Source organism: Crocodylus porosus, unplaced genomic scaffold (assembly GCF_001723895.1).
Source record: "Crocodylus porosus isolate Cpor-Errol unplaced genomic scaffold, CroPor_comp1, whole genome shotgun sequence".
Lineage (NCBI taxonomy): Eukaryota > Metazoa > Chordata > Crocodylia > Crocodylidae > Crocodylus > Crocodylus porosus.
The window spans coordinates 159,611,501-159,635,445 of NW_017728906.1; the positions used below are offsets into that span (position 1 = coordinate 159,611,501).

Genomic DNA, 23,945 nt, shown 5'->3' on the forward strand with positions numbered 1-23,945 from the left:
CCCCATCCCTCCCTCCACAACAGACTTACCAGCTGGACACTGCTCTCCAAGCTGCCTAGCTGCATATCAGTAATCAGGTTGGTATTGGCTGATACGACTCATTAAAAATCAGCTATCGGTGTAAGCCAAAAAAATCTCTATCGGTGCACCCCTATTAATGTCATTATCTCATGTCGAGAGAAAAAAATCTGGAATAGCTTCAGTCAGAGTTGGCAACCCTACTTTGCAGGTTAGTCCAAGCTGTACAGATTAAATTGAAACAGAAGTGAACAGACATTTACCTTTGATTCAGGAAATGCAGCCAGATACCTGGGTGTTTAAGTCCCTTCCCTGGCCCCAGACCCCAGCCAGGGTTTGTCTGGTGGGGAGCAGTCCCCTCCCTCCCCCAATAGACTGGGCTGCATCCTGAGCTGGGCTTGCCTCCCTTATCCCTTGGTCAGCCAGCCCTTACTGCTCCAACTAGGGAGCAGAGGGGCAGGCTAGCCTTACTCGCTGGAGCAGACAGCACAGCCCAGCCCAGGGCTGGAAGGCATGCTAGGATGCTGGGGGACTGTGATTTAACTTGAACAAGGAAGGTGTTTGGCTCAAAAGTTTCATAAACTGGTTTGATACATGTCAGTTAAGTCTGATACTACATTCAACCAGGTTCATCTTAAACCAGTTTCAGCCATTTCGAAATGGGTTTATGTAAACTGAGCTTCTGTTCTGCTACAAGTTTAAACCAGTTTCTGATCACTTAAACCAGTTTATGTATAACTTCTCTCCCTAGCCATTGGGAAAACAAGAAGAAAATGTAGGAAGGACTACAGATGAATTGGAAAGTTACCATCAGGATTTTTCCTTTGAACAGCTCTGGCTCTGAACTACATTTTACTTTCATGCATCAAATTAATGAATTTTTCCAGAGGTTTTCTGCTTCCAGATGCTCACAGAGTGAAAACATGGAATTTTATAAGCTTCATGTTTGTGTTCAACATAAGTGATTAAATATTTTGTACTGCCATTTTCAAAATGGCTGGTTCATCAGTAAATAAACTTTTGCTGTATATTCCCTGGGTATTTGGGAGTATGCCTGCATCTGTTCTCGCTCTCGTGCTCTCACTCTCAAATAGAGGTTTATGAAACTTGCATATTGTTACGAATGTACACTGGGCTGCTCAATATCTATTTGAGAAAATTCATGGAAATCAAATTAATAAGTAAGGATATTTGCATTGGGAGCTCACTTGAAAGAATTACTAATCCAACCAGGGAACAGATGCAATCATTGTGGCGTATCCAGTTAAGTATACCAACACTCCTCTAATTTTGTATGTTTGGTCATTGCAATGTAATACATATAATTTAAAATAAAGAATAAATTTGAGAAAATTGTGGGTAGTATACAAGCACAGAATGCATAACTTCTAACATGAATTATTTTTCCATCTATAACTTTTTATAACTTAGCTCCTCAAACCTAGGTCAGTTTTTGTTTGTTTGTTTGTTTGTTTTTAAATTACTTAGGGATATCTCTCCCAATGCTTAGAAAATGAAGCTCACAGTTAGTGAAAAACATCTAATAATGAACAAGGCACTGTATTCTGCATATGGTTTGCTTTGGAAATAAAGCAGAATACGTATTGGACTAAAGATGGTTTTTGACCTAGAGTTGCCTCAATTTGCAACATTAAAAAACTCATTTAATTCACAAAAAGAAAAATCTGGTGAAAAAAATATTGTGTACTGTTTTGCCAGGCATTATATGCTTTGTCAATTATAGTAATGACTCATTCTCATTTTCATGGAAGGAGGCCAACTCCAAGTGGAACATTGTCTCATATATCAGCTAAGTCTGTGCAACGCAGCTGTAATATTGCCTTACAAAAAGAAACTCTTTAATTTAAAGACAGTAATCCACCTCAATTACATAACAGCAACTTCAGTATTACCACATATAACACATGCAATATTTAAGAGTCCTATATAAAATAGGACTTCCTGAAAGTGAAGGCACTGAGATAAATCCCCTACCCTCTATACTTGGCACTGGTTATTGGTGTACTGACTGCGTGTTCATGTCTGCTTACAACAAAGATCCGATCCTTGCCTCAAAGAATTTACAGTCTAAATGGCAATGCCCTGGGAGACTCCAAGACTGGTGCCAACATGCATATTTTCTTGAAATGGGTATGGGACATGTTTTACTTTCTGGCTTAACATTAGTGGGTCTCAGGGGAGTTTCCTTTTAAATGTGTTATGTAAATAGACTTAAAAAGAAAGTATTCACTCCAAATATGTATGGATATGGACACTCAGCAAGAGAGAATGCAGATGAAACAACTTGTGAAGCAATAGTAGAATTCACTAGAACATCATAGAAACCGGGCTCTGCTGGCTAGGGACAGAAGTTACACGTACACCAGTTTAAGTGATCAGAAACAGGTTTAAACCTGTAATGGAACAGAAGTTCAGTGCACATAAACTGCATAAACTGCTTTCAAAATGGCCAAAACTGGATAAAATAAGCCTGGCTGGATGTAGTATCAGATTGAATTGATTTAAGTTAAACCAATTTATGGAACTTCTGTCCCAAATACCCTCCTGGTTCAAGTTAGCTCCCGGCATCCCAGGATGCTTTGCAGCCCTGGGCTGTGCTGTCTGCTCCAGTGAGTAAGGTCTGTCCCACCCTTCTACTCCCTACCTGGAGCACTATCATTCCTCCTGGTGCTGGCGGGGGGCAAGGGAGAATCCACCCTCGTGGCGAGCACTAGACCTCCAGCTGGGTGCTGCCAGCCTGGGAAGGGGAGGATGGGGGTTCTGCAGCAGGGGCTTGACTCTTACCCCCACAGCCAGGAGCTGGGAGCCATGCCCCCTTCTCAGCCTCCAGGCTGGCCTCTCAGGGAGGGTTGGTGGGAGTGGGAAGCCAGAGCCAGGAGCCAGGAACTGTGGCCCCTTCTCAGCCTCCTGCTGGCTGAGAGGAGGGAAAACTTGCAACAGGACTTGGGTTCACCCCCCAGACCTGGGAGTGGGGTTCCCAGCCCTGGAGGGCAGAGCCAAGGCCCCCCTGCAGGCTTCTTCACCACCCTCCCTCAGCTGGCCCAGAGGTTGAGAAGGGGGCATAGCTAGGGGACTCCTGGGTCTGGAAGGCAGAGCCAAGCCCACTCCTCCCCTCAGCCAGCCCCAGGCTGCAGAGGAGGGGTATGGCTTCTGGTTCCTGGCTCTGGGGGCAGAGCCAAGCCAAGATGCAGGCTTCCTTTCCCTGCTGCCTCAGCCAGCTGTGTGGCAGAGAAGGGTGCATGGCTAGCAGATTCCTGCCCTGCTCCCAGCTGGTGGGAGGAGGGGAAGGGGAGGCAGAGTAAAGTCTCCAGTTCCAGCTCCCAGCACCCCCCAGCTGTTCTTGGCTGGGACTCTGGTGCCATGCTGGAGTGGTGGGTTTTTCCCCCCACCTCTTGCTCAGCTGGCTGGGAGGCGGAGGAGGTCACATAGCTTGGGGAATCAGAGGGCTCCAGCTCTCTGCAGTGGCCAACAGGCTGGGAGGCCTGCTCTAGCGTCCCCCAGCTATTGGTATGGGCCACTGCAGGGGTCTGGCTGCCTTTCCTGCTTGAAAAGTGAACATCAGTTCACTTGCTTACCGGTTCAATCTATGCAGTTTAATAAAAGCCTTGCAAAGATTAAATTGATTCAGCCTCAGGTTTTTGACGGTCTTACTTAGCTGCTAAGTCTGTAAGGCTTAAAGCAGCTAAAGCTGTTTTCCCCTGAACTGAGAATTTTCAGCCAGGGGTATCAGAAAGGAAGTATGCTCCTTAGATGGACAAACAAAAATGTAGAAATGCAACCGGTTATAGCATTACCAGCAAAAGTCCGAGTATGTATTTGTATTTTTCAGGATACTGAATCTACTAATGCCTGGCTGAAAACAATGTTTCAAGCTAATCAGTCTGGCTCCCTTAAGCTCTCAGGAGAGGAGGACTTAAGTTTATATCTCCACAGTTTCCCCACTCAGGGTGTTGTTTATTTTAAATCACTTTATTTGCCTACAGTTTGTACTACTTAAAGTTCCTCTTTTTTCTTAGTTTTCTTTTGTTGAATTCAGATAGAGTTGCTAACAGTGAAAAACATTTCAAGAAGTTGTATGATCCATAATAAGATGTCTTGATGGTTAATTTTGATTTGTATTGTTTTTCTTTTTGGAGGAAAAACTTTTTGGTCTAACCAAGTACCTATATAAGTACTAAGGGGGATTTGATCTTTTCTTAACCTTTGTGTCCATAATCTTTATTCCAGTATGGCATGCTTTATTTGGTTGCATAACAATACATTTAAAAATGATCTACTAAAATGTTAAATGTATCATATAGGTAAGGCCATATGCAAAATGATAGACAAAATGCCCCGAAAACAAGGACATAGACAATATTCATCTTAAATATAACTTTTTTTCCTCTTTCCCCCCCACCCAAATACAGCTGAAGTAATAAATCTTGTAACTTTAAGAGACCTAATAATATATATTTTAAAGGTCAGTATTTGAATGAATGTAGGCCACCAATACTTCTAGCTGGTGCTTTCTGCATGGCATTTCTGAAGTTGAGCTCTTCTTTAAACCAGTGCTTTTGAAGACAGTGTTTTGCAAATGAAGACTTTTCCCTTTCCTGTCTACAAAGGCTGAAATTTGTAAGCTTCTAAAGGAGAAGCATGAAATGAAAGACATTTCAGAACAAATGATACCCTTCAGAGGGCACATGGGAGAACACATGCCAAAAAAGTCAGTCCCAACAGATTGCTCCTCAATCTGTGATATGTGGGGAGCCAGAAGAACATATGGGGTGCCTACTATTTTAATGATCTAGGAAGGTGTTAAAATTAAGGTACAAAACCAGGGTAATGATTTAGATTGGTCAACAAAGCTGTCTGTTTTCAAGGGAAAGAATATGTTGATTTATCAAGCAGTATAAGAAACTGGGATGGTTTTTTTTATGGTGCCAGACTTCTTTTCTACTAGAAAGTAAATACTAGCAGCATTGTCTGTGTGTAGCAAAATAAATAAGACATATAGTATAAAGAAATTATAGGAAATATTGAAGATGTTTAGGTAATGTTCATAAAAATGATGATGGTAGCACTGTTCACAACTAAGGATGGAAGTAGGCATACTAAATCACTCAGGAGCATATGGATATATTCCAAATAATCCTTTCACAAATAATGTAAACTGGAATCAGGAAAATAAAATTATTAAAAACAATAGCAACACAAAATGTGTAATGAATACTGTTTGTTTTTTCTTGATACTGAGTATTGCATAAGATCAGGGTGACATGACCATTATGGAATATGTCCTTCATATCTGGAGAATTAAATAGGCATAATCTACATGCCTAAGTCTGTTGCGAGATTCAGCAAAGTGTGTGTGTGTGCCTGTAATATATATATGTGTGTGTATGTATGTGATCATCTGAAAGCGGCAATCTAGAGGTGAGACAATACATGAATATAGTATTTTGATTTAAGTGATCTTACAAAAGTTCTGTTGGAATAGTTCCTAAAACACGACTGACATATTTCATAGAACTGGAAACTGAGCAAGGACCTTGAAGGCTATGGAGTGGACCAGAATTAGAAATCCAGCGTGATATGTATAGTTTCTATTATTCAAAATTCACAAAGACCTTATTTTCCATACATGTCACTTCTGGAATAACGCATTGACTTTAATATTCAAATAGCATTCTCTTCTTGGGTATGGCTACTGATCATTCGGGTTTGAAAATACTTTCAAAGTCTCATATGTTTTATACAAGTTAGAATTTGGCCTGGTGGCTTCCCTGGCCATACCTATAATAGCTTCCCTGGCCATACCTATAATATGTAGCTCTTGCATTCTAAATGAATATTTTTTTCCAGTTTGGACAATGTAAGGTGATTTCTTCCTTTGAGAAAGAATATGGTTTCCAGCCTGGAGCTGGCTGAAATGCCTGTCCTGGTCAAGACAGCAGGACAAAAATGTTTTGAGGCATTTACTACTAAAAACCATTGGATACACAGTAGATATGATATGCAATTTATTAATTTTAGTGTTGAGCTTAGGTCTGTTTTTCTAGGAAAATCAAATCTGTTGTCTTTTAAAAATGTAATCTTATATTTTTAACAGTACATTATATGCATTAAATAAAACTATAGGTCTTTGCAATCCATACATGCATCACTGTATTCATATGGATTTCATTGGGGTAAGTAAAAAGAAAGGATGAATAAGACACAATTATGACAGCTGGGAGTTTGAAAGTTAAAATATCTGTTCTCTCCTATTTCCTTCTGGAGATAATGTATGATAGTTGGTTTTTGAAAATGTTGTGATACTAGTAAGAGCTGATTCACCAGTAGGGTAAGGTATATTACTGTATGCACCACTGCTTGCTAGGGATTCTGATGCCATTTTCCTCCTGCTGTAGTACAATGCAACTTGAGTCCTGGAAAGTGAAGATTATAGAGAAATTATATTTTAATTGCAGACATGCATTTAGCCAAAAAGCAAAATCTTATTAGCTGCATTAAAAATTAGCAATATGGAGCAAACTACTTTTAGTATTTAAAGTTAAAATTGGTACTGCATTAGGGGTAATGATCTATTGAATGCCCTGCAGGCAGCACTAACAATGCTAAGGTCCTTAGTAATAGTAAAATGTACCAGCATAAGCCTTATAGTAAAGTGGCTTACCAACAACCATAGATATCCTTGATCCTTCTTATTTCTTATCTATATTGTACAGCTGTTGTTGAAGTCACATAAAATGTCTTCATTCTAGAGAAACTGGTTGGCAGGAATGCCAGAAATAAATATCTGTGCCTCACATGCAAGATTCAAGAAAGGCAAACCATGGCTGAACATGAGGCCTAGGCAAGAAGGAACACACGAAACCTATAAGGCAACTTTTGATACAACTGACAAAAAAGCTTTTTTTAATCTTAGGGGAATTTAGATAATTTGTCCGTCTTTTCTCAAAACCTTTTAAGTTTGGTCATTTTCTGTAACTTTGTTGAAAATTCATTGCCATTCACTCCTCTTTTCCATGTAAAATGTAATAAATATCTCACATAATTCAACATTTTGAAATGGAAACATTACTAAGAAACAGGACGGATGCTTTGTGGGTTTGGTTGTTGACATTTTTTAATTATTACATGCTTATTTTTGTGAGACTTGGCAACAGGAAGAAGCAGAACCTTATAGGCAGACATTTTTGGTTTTCGGCTCTTTGTGTGTTAATGCACTTACTGACAAGATAATGTAGTCAAAGGAACACTGTCATCTTTCCCTTAGGTATCTCAGTGGTGTGATGTCTTATCCTTTGGAACTTCCCCCCCTTTTTCCCCACTAGGGTGGTAACTGCTAATAACTTTTATATATCTTGAACTTCTAGCCTAATGTTCCATGGTACAATGGAGCTCAAAGGATTATAAATGGCTGGTTCTCTCTTATTCAGCATTTTACAATTCTGTTTGTGATATACTATATAACATTTTATTGCTGACCATTACTAAAATCCATATATATTTATATGGTATTCTGAATTTTAGAACAATATTATTTGCAGTAAGATGCAAATGTTGATTTCCATTTGTTTCTTTTATTGTGAATATAATCACACTTCAGCTGTCTTGCTTCATTAGTCCATATTGGTCTGTAATAAAGGGAAAGACCTTTGGAAAACATTTTGACTCCTACCTGTGCACACTCTGTAATTACCTCTTACTTCTCCTATGTTCCTGTCTGTCTGAGCCTTTTCCATATGGCTTAGAAATTCAGCCACGGCTGGATTAATGCATAGACAAACTAGGCACATGCCTAAGGCCCTGAGATACAGGGGGCTCTGGTCCTTCCCTCCATGGTGGGGGTGCAAATGGCCCCATCTGCCTTCCTTCTCTTTCCTTCCCCTCCCCTCCTCCTGCTGGCCTCACCACCACAGTGGCTGCTCCCTAGTGGCAGCTCCAAGCCATGCTCCCCACCAGTAGCAGCACCAAGGTAGGGAGAGGTGTCTCCACTGGACCAGGGCCAATGAATTTGGTTGCCTAGTGCTCACTAAAGAGTTAATCTGGCCCTGGATTCAGCAAAGACCTTTGTCCTTCTGTTTCTCCAGTTGCGTATGACTGATTCAGCAAAGTAATCTGAGCCACATGGGAGCAAAAAGAAATGGAGAAGAGTGTAAATGCCGTGTTGCGTAATGTTATAACTCATTTAGCACAGGTCTAGTTAAAGAAGAATAGGTACAATATAGAGAAAAGTCTCTAATTTTTTCTTTGTTGAAACGCCATGAACATCTCACTTGAACTGGAAGGTAGATATAATTTAACTGTTTTTGGATGCAACATACAGACACTGTACACATATACAACACTGCATTGCTGCAGCACCAAGGTTAGCTCTTATGTCCTGCAGTGGCCAGTCAGTGGATGTTAGTTCTTGTACTTAGTGGAAACTTAACTTTCAGTGTGGACGTGGCAACAGAATCACATGCCTAAAGTTTGCATCAATATACAGGTGTCTGTCAAGCAGTGACCGTAGTAGTTTAAAAGAGGGTGTGGACATGTGTAACAGCTGAACAATTCCAAAACACCAGTGATTGTGAACTGGTTCACAATTCTGTCCATTTGTACAGTGCCCTAGCATCCCCCTAGGTCGAAGTGTTGTGGCTCTAACATTGAGGGGTGAGAGTGAGCACTCAGTCCAGCATCCCTTGCAGTAAGCAAGCTGGAGAGAAGGGGGTGCTTACACCTATTCTTTGGAGTCCCAGGGAATCGGTGTCCAGTGGCTGAGGGTGTTTTCACTTTCCTGCATTTTCTCCTAAACCTGAGTTCAGTAAAATCCAGTAGCCTGCATTTCACCGAACTCTACAGTCTGTCTTGGGCTACCTGGAGAAGAAGGCTTGGACCCATCTATTTAGGTTCCTAGGGGGTGGGAAGCCATGGTCGAGTAGGGAGTGAGGGCACAGCTGACTGTTAGAAAGATAGCTTTTATTGAACAAGCAGTGCAAGGTTGCTCCTTGATTAAAGATTGTCAACAAAAGTTAAAAAGGGGCAATATAATCCTGGTCATGTTCCAGAGTGATTAGTTTAATCAGTGAAGGTACTGGATAAATTACATCAGTGGAAGTGCTGCAGCACAGGATGCCAGACTTGTGTCATGGAACACTTGGTTTTTGCATGTAAAATCAACCTGTTTCACAGTGGACATGTTCGAAAGACTACTTGATTTTCCACACATGCTTCTGAACCATTCCAGCCAGATTTATACTGGTATAAACAAGCTTGTAGATCTATCTGCTTAAGTATTTAAATTGTATTTAAATGCATCTATGTGTTGTATGTGTCCATACCCAGAGTTAAATCCATCACTGGAAGCTATCTAGATTTTTCTATATAGTGTGATGTTTGAAAATAAAAGTTGTCTGACCCTCGTTTATGCAGCTGTGAGAGGCTTAACTTATATACTGTCCTTGTCTTTTGGGGTGAGACTTAGTTTATGAAACCAATGTGTGAACCCATGTAAACCCTTCAGCAGTGTGGCACTCAACACTTTGCCTCTGGGTTCACAATTGTATTTAAATTTATGTAAAATGTGTGTGTATGAAATATAACCTTTTAAACTTCAAAACTTCCTTGGCAGAGCTTTTCTTCCTTTAGAAATGATTTATAGGCCTCAGGCAGATCTTGGAGTGGTTTATACAGCAAAAAGAAAAAGAAGAGGAAGGTTTAGGTCAAAGGGATGAGGACAACTTTGTAAAGGTGACTTGTTCGGTCTCCATTTGATCAGGTGTGTTTCATAGTGTGTTAAATACTTTGTTGTTTGACCTGCCTCCTCACATTCAGGAGGGGCAATATCCCTTGGGAGACAGTTTTCCCTGGGATTCCAAGCACGTTACAGCAAATTTGCTGGCAGACTTACCTTAGTTGTTAAGCACAGGAAAATTAAGTGAAACAATCCAGCTGTGTAAGAATGAGATTACACATTACAATTAGCTCTTAAGAGCACTTAAAACTTAAAAAAAATCACATATTTAAGGTTGTTAACTAGTGTTAAGTGTCCTTTATTCATCTTAAATTATACAATTAAGTATCTAGTCCTCTTAAAGTTATGCCATTTTAGGGGAGGATTATCATTGATTGGTGTTAACTAGTTAGCTTTAAGCAAACTTCTGAGCATTCCATTGACATAAAACAACCAGTTTGGAGTCCTCCAGCATCCCAGGATAGACCAGCCTATCCCGCTCTCCTACTCCAAGGACAAACTTTCCACCCTCCTGAACTCTATGGCAACTGGCAAGCCCCGGAAGGAAACTGTTGAGGACTATGGGGGTTCCTTGGCAACCTACCCATCCACCCCCAGAAACCTACACTGCATGCCTCTCCCCCTGTTCCCCTGAAAAACTGCAGCCACCCAGCTGCTTTGAGGTAAGATGTTGCCCCTTTAAACTTCAGGCAGCAACTGGGAAGATTGCAAGATGGGTGGTGCTGCTAGCCCTAGCCAAGATATGAGCCTGTAAGGGACTGGGGCATAGATGGTCTTGCCTAATGGTTAGGCCACTGAGGGAAAGCAAAGCCTGGGGCTCAGTCAGAGTGCAGAAGCCATATACCAAGCCAGACGGAGATCAAGAAACACAGTCCATGGTCAGGATCTGGAGGTCAAATGCTGAGTACCAATCCAAGGGGAAATCCACAGGGTGAAGTCCAAAAACAGAGCCAAACCAGAATCAGGAGCTAGGAAACAACTGCAGGGAAATCCAAAGCTGAAGTCTAGAAATAAGCCAGGGTCAAGAACCAGCGTGCAATAATCAGGAGGCTTGTCACAGCAGACCTGTTGACTTGCCTGCAGAGCCAGGGCCCCAGCTGGCGCTAATTGGATAGGTGGTGCTCCCAGAAGCCAGTCAGGACCCTTGCTGCTCCTAGACTGGTGCAGAGTGCATTACCTGGGACTTTCTGTAGGTACAGCTGCAGTACTTCGCCCAGAGTGGTCTGCCTGGGAAACAGGGGGATGGGTGGGGGCAGGAGTATCAACCAACAAGCAGTGCAGGGTCTTGGGTTGCCAGTCTATGCACTCCCACCCCTTGCAACCCACTGGCAGAACCTGCCCCCAGCTTCCCCAAAAGGGGCAGGGAGCTTGGCAGCTGGCTGGCATGCAGCTAGCCAGCAATGTGGGTTACCAGGGGCTTAGGCACCAGAACCAACATTTCTACCCCTACCAGGAGGTAACCACGGACAGGTTCCTCTGCCCTGCCTTGCAGTCACCCCCCACCCCCAACCTGTGCAAACTCCTCACACCAGACAGCCCCCCTTGTAACCTATTCTGGCCTTCCTCAGCCTCAGGCCAAAGCCAAAGGACCAGCTCTTCCCCACCGCCCACAGTTTCTTGAAACAAGTCCATATTTTTGTCTCTTTCATTTAACTTAAACAAAAATGCCTTTAAATAACTAACATTTACATAAAGAACACATTCCCCTTGTCCATGTTTTTTGCCTCCTGGTATGCTGCTTTGCCTCCAGGCACCACTGCTTCCACTCCCCCACCTCATACAATCATAGAATCAATGAGTCGGAAAGGACCTAGACAGATAATCGAGTCTGACCCCTGGCCATGGGCAGGAAGGAGCACTGGGGGTGGCAGGGGTCATAAGACCCCAGCCAGGTGCTGATCCAGTCTCCTCTTGAAGATTTCCAGGGAAGGTGAGAGCACCACCTCTCTGGGAAGACTACGGATGAGCTGTCAGGGAGCCCAATGAGGACCCTGCCTTGGGTGCCAATACCCACTCCACCCCCTGCCAGTAACTGAACAGATCTGGGTCATTCCTCCAGACTAGAACCATCCCTGAAAGCTTCAACCTCTGGGCATTTGCCTCCAGGGTGACCTGGAAGGGTGCATGAAGCAGAGGGTATTCTTCCACAGTGGGAACCTTCCCAGAGCTCTGGGATGGCTCTAGACCCAAACATATCTGCCTCCTGCCTGGCACACTCTTCTGGGGTGACCTAGAGGAATATACAGAGCAGGAGCCATTTTCCTATGGCTGGAACCTTCTGGGGGCTCTGGGACAGTTACTGCTATGGGAAGAAGCTCAGCCCATGCTTACCTATCCCACCAATTATTTCATCAGTTGCCAATTGCCTATGGGCAGCCTGCCCAATTCCCTGAGAGAGGAGAGGGCAGACTGTCAATCTTCAGGCCCCACTAAGGGTGGGATAGTTTCATAGTTGGTAGGGTCAGAAGGGACCTAAGCAGATCATGTAGTCCAACCCCCTGGCATGGGCAGGAAAGGATGCTGGGGTCAAATGACCCCAGCTAGGTGGCTGTCTAGCCTCCTTTTGAAGACCCCCAGCATAGGGGCAACCACCACTTCCCTTGGAAGTTTGTCCCAGCTCCTAGCCACTCTGACAGTGAAGTAGTGCCTCCTGATATCTAGCCTGAATCTACTCTCAGTCAACTTATGGCCATTATTCCTTGTTACCCCGGTAGTGCTTGGGGGAACAGGGACTCTCCCATTGCCTACTGGTCCCCCTTGGCAAGTTTAAGTGGCCACCAGATCACCTTTCAGCCTTCTTTTGTGGAGGCTGACCAGATTCAGGTCCCGTAGCCTCTCCTCATAGGGCCTGTGGGGCCGCCCCCTAATCATGTGAGTGGCCCTCCTCTGGACCCTCTCAATGCTGTCCACATCCTTCCTGAAATATGGCACCCAGAACTGGATACAATACTCCAACTGCAGCCTGACCATTGTTGCAATGTAACCCTCTAGTGTCTCCTGCCTGACTGGAGAGCTTGCTTGCCTCCCCTAGCCTTCCATGCAGGAGACTGGAACACATATATGCTCCAGCTCCTAACCTATTGTTCCAGGGAAATTCTGTCAAATTGCTGTGAAATTCTTAGCACTGGAAATTAATGCCTGTCCATTTCCACTGTCCTAGCCCTCATCTGACTAACACTCAGCTAAGAGCAATAACATTGAAGGAGGCTTGAATTTCCTGCTTTCCCCTTTATATACTAATCTATTCTTCCTTCTGTATGCTTTCTCTCTGGCTAAGGGAAATGACACAGAAGCTATGGCCACCCTACTAGGAGCTCTATTAATTGAAAGAATGCAGACCTTCTGACTACATTTAACTATACTCTATTACTTTTTGACTAGGGGATATGTCTCTTTTAGGATTTGGTGTCATAGGAAAGTTGAAATCATAGGAAAGTTGGGTTGAAAGGGACCTCATGCGGTCATTTAGTCCAGCTCCCTGCTCAGGGCAGGCCTCTAAATACCCCAGCCAAGTGTCTGCCCAACTTGTTCTTGGGAATCCAGGAATGGAGATTCCACAATTTCTCTTGCAAACCTGTTCTAATGCTTGACTATTCTCATAGTCAGAAAGTTATTCCTTATTTGCAGTCTAAATTTCCACTGCTGTAGTTTTAGGCCATTGTTCCTAGTCTTGTCAGCCACAGGCACAGAGAAAAAGTTAAATCCATCCTCTTTGTAACTCCCTTCAGGTATTTGAAGACTGTTATCAAATCCCCTTTGTCTTTTCTTCTCTACACTGGTATAGCCTCAGTTAGCATAGTATCTGTAAACACAATTCCTTCCTGTTAAGCTGTTTGGGATGCATCTTTGATGCTTACTAGGGCTGTGTGAAGCGTTGGGTGCTGATTCAATTCAGATGAAATTCTGCCCGATTCAGCGGCCAAATTTCCAAATCCAAATTGAATTGAGAGACCAATAAAAAGGCATGAATTAATTTGAAGTTCTCTAAATCAATTCAGAAAAGATTTGGACAGCTTCAGAGAGATTCAGAGATTTGGGCAGTCCCCACTCGCCACCACAGGAAGGTGGACCCAGACTCCATGTTGGTAAGTAGGGGGTGGGGGAGGGGGGCTGGAGGAGGCAGGAGGGGACCATGGGGGGACCCCTGCTAGGACCCATCCCCTATCTGCTCCCCCAGTCCCCTGAGCACCCTCCAACCCCTGCCTGCTCTCCCAGCCTAATCAATGGCTGCACCACCCGGCCCCAGTATCCTGGCTCCTTAAAAACAAAAAACAAAAGCCCCATACTCACTGCCTGTTGCAGTGTCTGTTGCGGCTCTTGGGGGCTCATGGCAGAGCCCTCCATGCAGTGCTGGGCCATTGTGGGGGGCAGTGGGGATTGCCCCCCTGCCTGTCAGGAGCCAGTAAGTGCGGGGTTTCTTTTTTTTTTATGAGCTGGGATGCTGGGGCCCAGTGGGAGAGCCATTGATGGGGCTGGGAGAGCGGCTGGGGGATGGGACCTGTTTGATTCAGAGATTTGGCCAAATCTCTGAATCAGATTCAACTGAATCAATTTGGGACAGTTATTCAAATCACTGAATCAAATCACTGTCCCCCAAATTGACCAAATCCAAAGCAAATAGTAGCCACTTCACACAGACCTAATGCTTACAGTACACCATAATTTGTTCTTCTTTTTTTTCTTTCACATGTCCTTTCAGGGGCGATGCATAGGAGGTGCATGCTGGTGCACATGCACCCCCTGAGCATGGCGGTGTACCTCTACAAAAAGGGGGTGGTCACTGTTCGCCACCCCCCCTCTGCTGTCGACATCTGCAGGTGGTCAGTGATTTCCACTGGCTGCCGCTGGCGCTGGCGGCAGCATCTGCAGGTGGTTGCTGACCACTGCCAACAGTGTCTGCTGGTGATTGGCACCCACCGCTGACAGCACCAGCAGTGTCTGTGAGAGATCAGCGTTTACCACTGCCGCACTCCTGCCACTGCCACGCCCCCCCCAGCAGCCGAGGGCACGTGTCGTTCATGTGCTCTTTGCAACTTTAATATTCTGTTTTATATTCTTATGTTTTAAGTCTTGATCTGCCTGAAAGGTAAAGAATTTACTGTATCTGGTAGTCATACAAGGTTTCTGAGCCAGCTCTCCATGCAGTTTTGTTAGTGTGAGGTTCCTCTTATAGTTGCTAATAAGAATCCAGTTGAAAACTTTGAGACAGGTCCTACTGCTTTCAGCTGACAGTTTTCCTTTTCAGAACAGAGCAAGTGTTTTCCCCATTTCCACTCACTGAAGGTACACAATGCGATCAGCCAATCAGTGAATTATACACAAATGTCAACAGTAAGAAGGTAGCTACTGCTAAGCATTAAAAAAGGAGCAAGTGTCCAGGGAAAAAGGCATCTCTGGGAGAAACAGAGCTTCTGCCCTGGCTTGTAGTCTGTCCTTTTGGCTTCTCTGGATGATCTCCTGTTAACACATCAGCTCCTCCTATCTACTCTGCCAGCTTGAATCAGCCAAATGAAATATACTTCATTTTTTGGGGAGCATGATCCAGTTGATTGTTTTAGTCCATTTCTGTTTGCTCACTGACCTGTCTAAACTATATCACAGGCTCCACTGACTGAATTCAAAGACTAAATAATGTGTATTTTCATGGTGTGTTTTGGACTGGGTGACAAAAAAAATAACTTGTTTATTTATCTTAATCAATTTGGAAGGAAGCTGTGGAGAGGAAGGTGAGAGACAATATTGATGTACAAATACATGACTAGATTAATTTCTCTTAACTGAACAACACATAGTGGCATCATCCTGTAAATAAAATACATACATTGCTTTAAACTTCTAATTGCATATTGACTAGAAAGCCTTTTTTAACTGTAAAAATGTCTGCTGATTGATTTAGTTTCCATTATGGCCACAAGCTATCAACTTTATGCACACTAAGTTCTTTCATCCTCAGGCCAAAAAGCGTTTTGCAGGCATAATGCAAGAATGCCTACAGAGATGTGTGGGTGTATATAAACTCTAACCTGAACATCTTGCAGTGTTCTCAAGTGGGAGAGCAATTTCGCCTCTTCATTGATTTTACTCTCTTATGAGCAAGTAGTGCCATTTCCCTCAACCTGTGATGAATTGCGTGCACTGCAATGTGGGCTGTTGTTCACCAGAGGATTAAGCAGGAGCAACAAACCTGGTTCACTTTCCTAAAACCTTTCATGAGTGACAGACACCTGCGTCATCTCACATAGTCTTAACATTTTGATATAGAAAAGCACCCTTCCAGTTCTCCTCAAAGAGACTGCTTAGACTGACAGAAACACATTGCAGAGGGATCGTTTGCAGAAAAGCAATGGATTACATGTGCTAAAATCCTCAAAGACAAACTGTAAATTTTACATAGCCTCTGCACCATTAAATTAAACAGTCCTAGGTACCGGCAGTAACCATGGCATCTACGAGCTTGAGTTACTGCAGGAGTTCTTTCACTGTGGAGTGGTAAATACCTGGAAATCAATGCAGCCTTCTGAATGGATTCTGTAGATTCCTTATTCCCCCATAAAATTCCTTAAGGTGAATTAAGGAAAGCATAGGTTAATTGTTTGTGTTTTCTTTACCTCTCTTTTTGTTCCTGTATTTCTTTGCTGGTTTCCTTAATTACTAACTTGTAAGTTTCTTTGTCTTTTAGAATGTCGGGTAGTGAAATCCACTTCCTATACCAAAATAGCTTCAACATCACGTAGGAGCACCACGAAGAGCCCAGGTCCATCTCGACGCAGCAAGTCTCCGGCCTCCACCAGTTCAGGTAAATAAAGGAAGAAATAGTTCCTACTGGCAACAGAAAATGCTTCTGAAAACAATGTTAAATACAGGAAATGTGATTTTAGGTGAGCGAATTCCAATTCTTTTAATAGGAATTTAACTAATAAAGTGTCATGGGATCTTTCATTATCCCAGAGTAGGATCTTGATTTTACAATTCATTAATATATTGGTATCACCGCTTGCAGTGTGCCCTGAAGATTTTCACAATACTGATGTTTAGCAAACTTGTAAAGAAAAAATGTGTAAATTAAAAATATATATTCTTAGTCATAATGGATGTTTTTATAAATGTGAACGTTGTCCCCTGATAGTGAAAGATTTACTAATTTTAAAATGTTCTCCTTAAGAATGCCTATTTTGAGTGATATGCCTATTTGAATGACATTTAAAGGACTACTTCTTCACCTAAGTTTTTAGACCACCCAGCCTAATTGGCTGTCAACCTGAGCTTTTAGTTAGTGATTCTTTAGAGACTCGACGTTTTCTAAAACTGTGACTTTTAGAGAGAACTTCACGGAGGAGCGTAGAAGTTTTTTGTAGACCAGCCGCCCTCTGTGGCCTCTGATCCAGTGCAGTTAGACAAATACTGAAAAATGTTTCTGCCTGAATTTTATTTGGTTATTTGCACCTCACGTTTACTTTCTGAAAACACGGAAGTAGTCAAGGTACACAACTGAGATAGCTTGAAAAGAGAGAATTTTGAGCCTTTTCTCCCATAGTCATGGAACAGAAACGCATAATGTGAAGTGTGTGACTAATCATAACTAGGTGACTGTACATGAGAACACTGAATAACAAGCAAATGGTTCTGGTCACCTAAAACATATTCCCCAAAATTGATTAAAACATTTGAGAAAATTGGTTGGTTTTTTTTGGCTATTGTATAAGCAGAAAAACAGCTAAATTAGAAGGAATTATGTGTTGTGAATATATCACTCAGCTGGAAGGCCAAATAACTATTTGTACAGTTAATTTGACTGCTTCTAGGTAGGCAGAAGCTCATTCTTAATTGGAAATATTTATTGTTTGTTTCAGTTGTCTTAAAAAAAAACAAGTTGTTTTAAGTAGTTCTTAAATAATAATAGTAATAATAAAAAGGCATAGACTTTGTCACAAAAAGCAAAATGATCTTCTGGGAAGCACAAAGTGGCTATAGATTTCACTGTTCTCATTATCCTAGATGACTAGAGCCACCAAAGGTGTTATGGGGTTTCTGTACATGTGAAGGGGCAGACTATAGGAGCTATTACCCACAATGCAGATCTGGGGAGAATTGGAGAATTTTTCCTCATTCACACAGTAAACATACCCAATAAAAAAACAGAATCAGATAGTTTCCCATATTGCTAGAATCAAGAATTGTTTGGTTTACCATATATTTTTTTAGCTCTTTTTTTAAAAAGCTGCTTTTTTAAACTGCTTGCAGGTTATATTTAAAATATAATTATAGATTGAGTTTAACTTTATTGAAGCCATCCTTCATTTGAGAGAAATGCAAGAAGCAGTTAAACCCCCTATGGAGCTAGACAGCTGAAGCCATAGCAGCCTTCACCCAAAACATAAGCACATGTCACCACCAAAAACAAAGGAATGGATTCAGTATTGTTTAGTGAAGGCTTTCATGTCTGTAAAAGAGAGTAGGAAATACCAGAGAATCAGAGAAATAAGGCAGAAAGGATATCAGATATGGTCTCCAAAGCATTAATACTGTGACCTGAGAAAAAGGGGAGAGAGCCAGCACTTTTGGGCTTATTCAGTGCAAGATAGAAAAGTGCTTGGGTCTGTAAACAAAGACTCAGGGTCCTGCTGTTTAAATCCTGCTACGTTCAAGGAAGCAGGAATTTTTACATTCTTTGTTATGACAAAGGATTGAAGCAAAGATAGCTGACCCTGTTATCAGTTGTACCCCTAACCCAAACAACCCAGAGGATCCCAATTTTTGAGGTCAGGTCAAAAATAGAAATTTTAAATATAAAAATATACTATAAATTAAAATTAAATTTGCAAATTTAAGAAATGCTAGAACTGAAATTACCTGTTCATGTTAATTTTTGCCTCTCCCCACATGCATATATATTATAATACTATTTAATTGCATGAACAATATTATTTTTCAGACCAAACTGTTTCATTGACTGCACAGGACAGATAGTGTTCTGGAAATGAATCAAGGTGACAGTGAGTCAAGCTTCTGTCCATACGAGCCCACCCTAATTTATTACAGAAATTGGAAGGGATGTGGTGAGGGAGGCAAGGTACTTAGGAAGGGGAAGTATGGTATTTTATTTGAAATAGTTGAATATCATTCCAAAGAACTGTTTACTTTTCCTGCCACGAGTTCCCAGGCCAGGAACCTAAACCAAACTTACCCTGGATGGCCACCAGGGTCCATTTTGCAGACGCACTGAATGTTCACAACTGTAACTGGAGTCAGTGAAGAACTACATTCTGAACAAAGAAAGAACCATGAAATACTACATCGAAGTCCCTTTGTCAGGCTCTGGGAAAAGTGTAGAAGGTACAAGATGGTAAAAAGTCCCCATAGGTAGGAAATAAACTTCATTTTTGCACAGAGGGAGCTGAAGATACAAGTCTGTCCCTCTCGGTCCATGAGAGTGTCTTTGTAAGCTGTGTTGAGCAGCTCTTTGCTGTGTTGATCAGGTAGAATTCCTTCCCTGGAGGTGTCAAATGACCTTCTCATGATCCCGAAAGCTTGCAGAAAAGGACAGTTTTCTTGCCATTTTCCAGTTGGTCTAATAAAAGGTATCATTTTGGAACCAAGAGTTCTAGTTTTTTGTATGTCTTTTTGTCTCAGACCAACACAGCTACCAAGTACACCCCTGAACCATGAAATACTAAGTTTTCATAAAAATACAGAGCATACACATACCAAATTGGCCACTGTAAATTAGCCATTATTTTTATCTTAATGTCTATGGGCCCTGGTTCCCCATCTGCAAATTTGAAATAATACCATCAAACCGAAAGAAGAGCTGTGAAAATACATTCATTAATATTTTTGGAACATGAAGGTGATACAGCGTGTGCCATAGAATAGCCCATAGGCAAATAAATACTTTCTTTCAGAGTAGGTTGAATGGAGTGCAGTAAAAACGACATAAAACTAAATCTTGAACAACTGTGGAAAAATATTGAATAGCTGTTCATCTCTAATCAGCCCCATCTCTGCTGTGGACTGAATGAGGCAGAGGTCCTGTGGAAAAATACAGGAGGGATCCTGAAATGAAAGACTGGGCTCACCTACATGAGATGCTAACTGCACAATAGCTGAATAATACTACACAGTAGCATGTTGCAGCACCAGAAGTGCTAATATGCTACTGTGCAGTATTATTAGGCTACTGCACAGTAGCATCACTGAAAAGGTGTTCACCGGCGCTTCTGTCCAATAACTCTAGTCATTGTGCGTTTATTTAGGGCTTGATTATACAAGTACTAAATAGATGCACTGTAACCACTGTGCATTAGCATTTTGTGTAGCCACACCCATTATATCAATTCTTATCCAAAAGGAGGCCAAATCAGGACTGTGTAAGACAGCTTAATTCTGGAGGGTTTTTTAATTTTGCAGCATTTAATGCCCTTTTAATGATGTCTTTTGTTTGTTACTTCCTAGGTTTAAACACACATGCACGCATGCACCCATCCACACCCCTCCTCCCCAAACCCAACAGAAATTCCATCATGGACTCCACATAAACTGACATATAGTTTATCAGCAGGTTAGAACTTGAAATTCTCAGGACACACTTCTGCCATTTGAGTTAACAGAGTAAGATATTTACTTGCATACTGTCTGCACCTTTTCTCCAAAAAAACAGCCCTCAAAAATTGGGGTACTTTTCTTCTGAAACAGGAAAGTTGATTTTCTTTGCCAGAACTTTATTGCATAGCTTTTCTGTGCCTTCTAGGAAGCAGGAGGGGACATAGTCCAGCATTAACCATTTCATAGCCATTCTCAAATTAGCACCAGTTTTTGGATAGCTTTATGCCGTTCCATTTGGTTATTTGCACCTCTATGTTTACCTTTTCCAAACATTGAAGTAGTCACATTGCACAACTGAGATTGCTTGAAGAGTGTGAGTTTTGAACTTGTACACATGAGCATTTTCTCCCTTCCATTGGGTGTACACCTGCCTTTTAGCTTCGAAACATTCATGGATGTTTCTGGTGAGCCACGGGGGTTTTTGAGCACTCCTGCCCTTTGATCTGCATGGCGATTGTCACCCTTTGGGCTTGGAGGATCGTCTCCTTAAGAAACAACCACTTTTCCTGGACTCCCAACTCTCCTCCCCTCCAGGACCTCAGTGCCTCCCCAACTAGTCTTGTTACCTCATTGAAATCCACCCTCCTGAAGTCTAGGGCTGTTGCCTTACTGCAGGCCTTGGACACCCTGTGCTGGATGGTGAACTCCAGTAGGCAATGATCGCTATCGCCCAGGTGGTCAAGAACCCGCAGTCCACTCGCCAGGTTGCCTCCCATGGCCAGGACCAGGTCTAACAAGGCATTTCCCCTGGTGGGACTGTGCACCTCCTGGGTTAAAAGGAGGTCCTGTAACTTGGCTAGCAACCTACGTGAGCAGTCAGACCTGGCTGACTGCTCTTCCTAGCAGATGTCCGGGTAGTTTATGTCACCCATGATGACCACGACCCTTGACTTTACTGCCTCCACAAGCTGACCTGAGAATTCCCAGTTCAGGTGTTCCCCCTGGTCAGGTGGCCTGTAGTAAACCCCTACCGTTAAGTCCCTTTCCCCCTAGCCCCCTTGTATACACACCCAGAGCACTTCAGTCTGCCCCTCCTCTGACCCGGTGCTGCTTGTTGAGGACGTGTATTGCTCTTCGACATAGAATGCCACACCCCGACCTTTCCTCCCTGTTCTATCCCTCCTGTACAGCCTATAGCCCCTGTTTACTGCTCAGTCATGTGTTGGATCCCACCAAGTTTCAGTGAGCCCCACTATGTCCGGGTTTGTGTTACCTAGCAGGAGGGCAAGTTCCTCCTGCTTGTTCCCCAGACTATGAGCATTAGTGTAGAGGCATTTAAGGCCTCCTAAAGGTGCATGCACTGCCCCCCTAATCCAGGACTATATGGGCCACTGTCTCTTACCTGGGTATTTCTTGTGGTCATTGCCTGTCTTGGCTGAGCTGTTCTTGTGGGTGGCTCTTTGTTTGGTGTTCTGTGGCTCCCTCCATCCTCAACTTCCTCTTCTTGAGCTTACCCAATCCAGGTGTCGTTGACCTCAAGGGACATCCTTCTTGGTAGCTAGCTGCTGGATGGCAGCTGTCAGCCCCAGAGGTCTCATCCACACATGCATGCAGTCTCAGGAGTCCGTTGATGAATTTTGATTGATTCACTGCCATGATGAATAGAGCTCTGGAAGTGGTTGATCAGGGGTATTTCAGCCCCAAGAGTCTGTTTCCAGGGTTGATTAGTTCAAACCAGGGTTTCCACACCTTTAACAGAGAAGTTTCTGGGAATTCCTGGCTCTTTATTGATTCTTTCTTCTCCTTAGTCTTTGATTTTGTAGGTTTTAATTGCCGCTCATTAACATACACATCCGGACTAGCTACTGTGTTACACAATCAACCATGATTCATTCAGGGACCTGCTTTATACAGAGATTCCTGCTCTTGCTAACATTGTTACATGGTGCAACTTACTTTTAAACTTAAAGTAAAAGCATCTACAAGTTCTATTTTCACTACAAGTACACCTTATATAAAATAATAATGATATAATAAAAGAAAAAGAGAGAGGAAGGAAGAAAAGGTGGGAAAGAGAAAGCATCCCCAAAAGGGGGCAAATACTAAAAGAAGGGCTTTTGCCATATGGAGGAACTTCACATTTGAAGGGGGCGGGGGACACAAACAAAAGGGTTTCTTGCTACAGTGTCTGGAGGCAGAAGGAAGATTGGAAATCTGAGAGACATTCTCTTTTGCTCTAAATTCCTGTGCCCAAAGCCACAATGGCCCCTGGCTCACTAATAGGTAGTTGCAGGGAAAGTCCTATTCAGCCCAGGAGGCTTATTTGCAATATGAGGCTTATGGAAATTATTGATTTTTTTTTTTCAGTCAGCAGCAGAGGTGATTTTTTAAAATATATTTTAGTTAACATCTTTAAGTTTTTCCTCATGTGAAAAGTGAAAAATTATATTCCATTTCATCCTGAACAAAACATTTCAGTTTCAGGCACCCAAGAATATCCTGTATCCTAGTGTCTAGGGATTTTCTTGACAACTGGGAGATCCAACTTCAAATGAATTTTATGCTTGATTCAGGACAAAATTTTAATGAACTAAGTGGGATCCTCATTGTAATGGAAATGAAACTAAGTGCCTTGTCAGTTTCCCATTGAGGCCTACAAATTAAAATAATTAACAAGCTGAATGTGCTTCTTACACAGTTTCTTCTTTCTTTATATATAAAAAAGACTATGAACTTCTGTGTCTTGTTTGTTTCTTTCACCTTTTTAATTCAACTCACCACATGAACTAAATATACTAAAACAGAAATTTGCAGGCAGCTGGAAACAGGAATTTGTTTAATTAAAACAGCCTCTCTTTATGTAAAAATGTAGACAACTTTTAAAATTTATTATTTATATATCAGATTTATATGCCAACCTCCCCAAAAGAGAATTAGGAGGAGCTAACAATAAAACACATGTAAATTATAAAGATAAAATTATCAAAATAAGATCATATGTAATAGAAGAAACTCCCCAGACACTACCCTCAAATTTAGCCCCACCTTCTGAGGGAATACCCAAGTAAAAAGGTCCTGCAGCAGTTCCTGAAGATGTCCAAGCTGGAGGGACTTCCAGATCTGGGGTGTCCAGGCTGGAGGGACTTCCAGACCTGAGGTATACCAAGAAATACCATGGGTTTTTTGCAGAACAAAGTTGGAGCCCAAATGGTAGTGTCTAGAGACTGCCCTTACTTGGCCTTAGACTATACAGGAGGAGTTGGCCACTTAGCTATTTAGGGCTTAGACTATTTAGGGCCTTAAAAGAGGCATCCAGATTAACAACTATCAGGGGCCGTGTATAGACAAAACAAGAGATGTTTGTGCATGACACTTTAAAGCGGGCTAAATGCTTTTGTACTGCTTTAATGATGTCTGTGTTTGCATGCCTCGGTGGCATATTATGCATTTATTCCAGCCGCTGTAGGAAATTCATCAATGTAATGCTCTTTAAATTACTTGGGACACAACGAACTAAAACTCCTTCGAGAAATTTTAGTTTGCTGCCCCTACAGCCATAGAGCGAAGCATCGGGCTGTGTGCAACTCCACAGCTCTGCAGGAAGCCCTGCAGGCAGCCTGGCAGCAGCCCAGGA

The 23,945-nt window shown here is 42.4% G+C and overlaps 1 protein-coding gene across 3 annotated transcripts in view; it reads left to right on the plus strand.

Annotated features, from left to right (window-relative positions):
* The window catches only part of DCLK1 (doublecortin like kinase 1), a 396,146-nt gene that overhangs the window by 260,646 nt on the left and 111,555 nt on the right, over positions 1–23,945 (plus strand). For all 3 annotated transcript variants that reach the window (XM_019530072.1, XM_019530074.1, XM_019530076.1), the window contains exon 4: positions 16,449–16,565. In XM_019530072.1, coding sequence (XP_019385617.1) covers positions 16,449–16,565 — 117 coding nt within the window. The remainder of the gene's footprint in view (positions 1–16,448; positions 16,566–23,945) is intronic.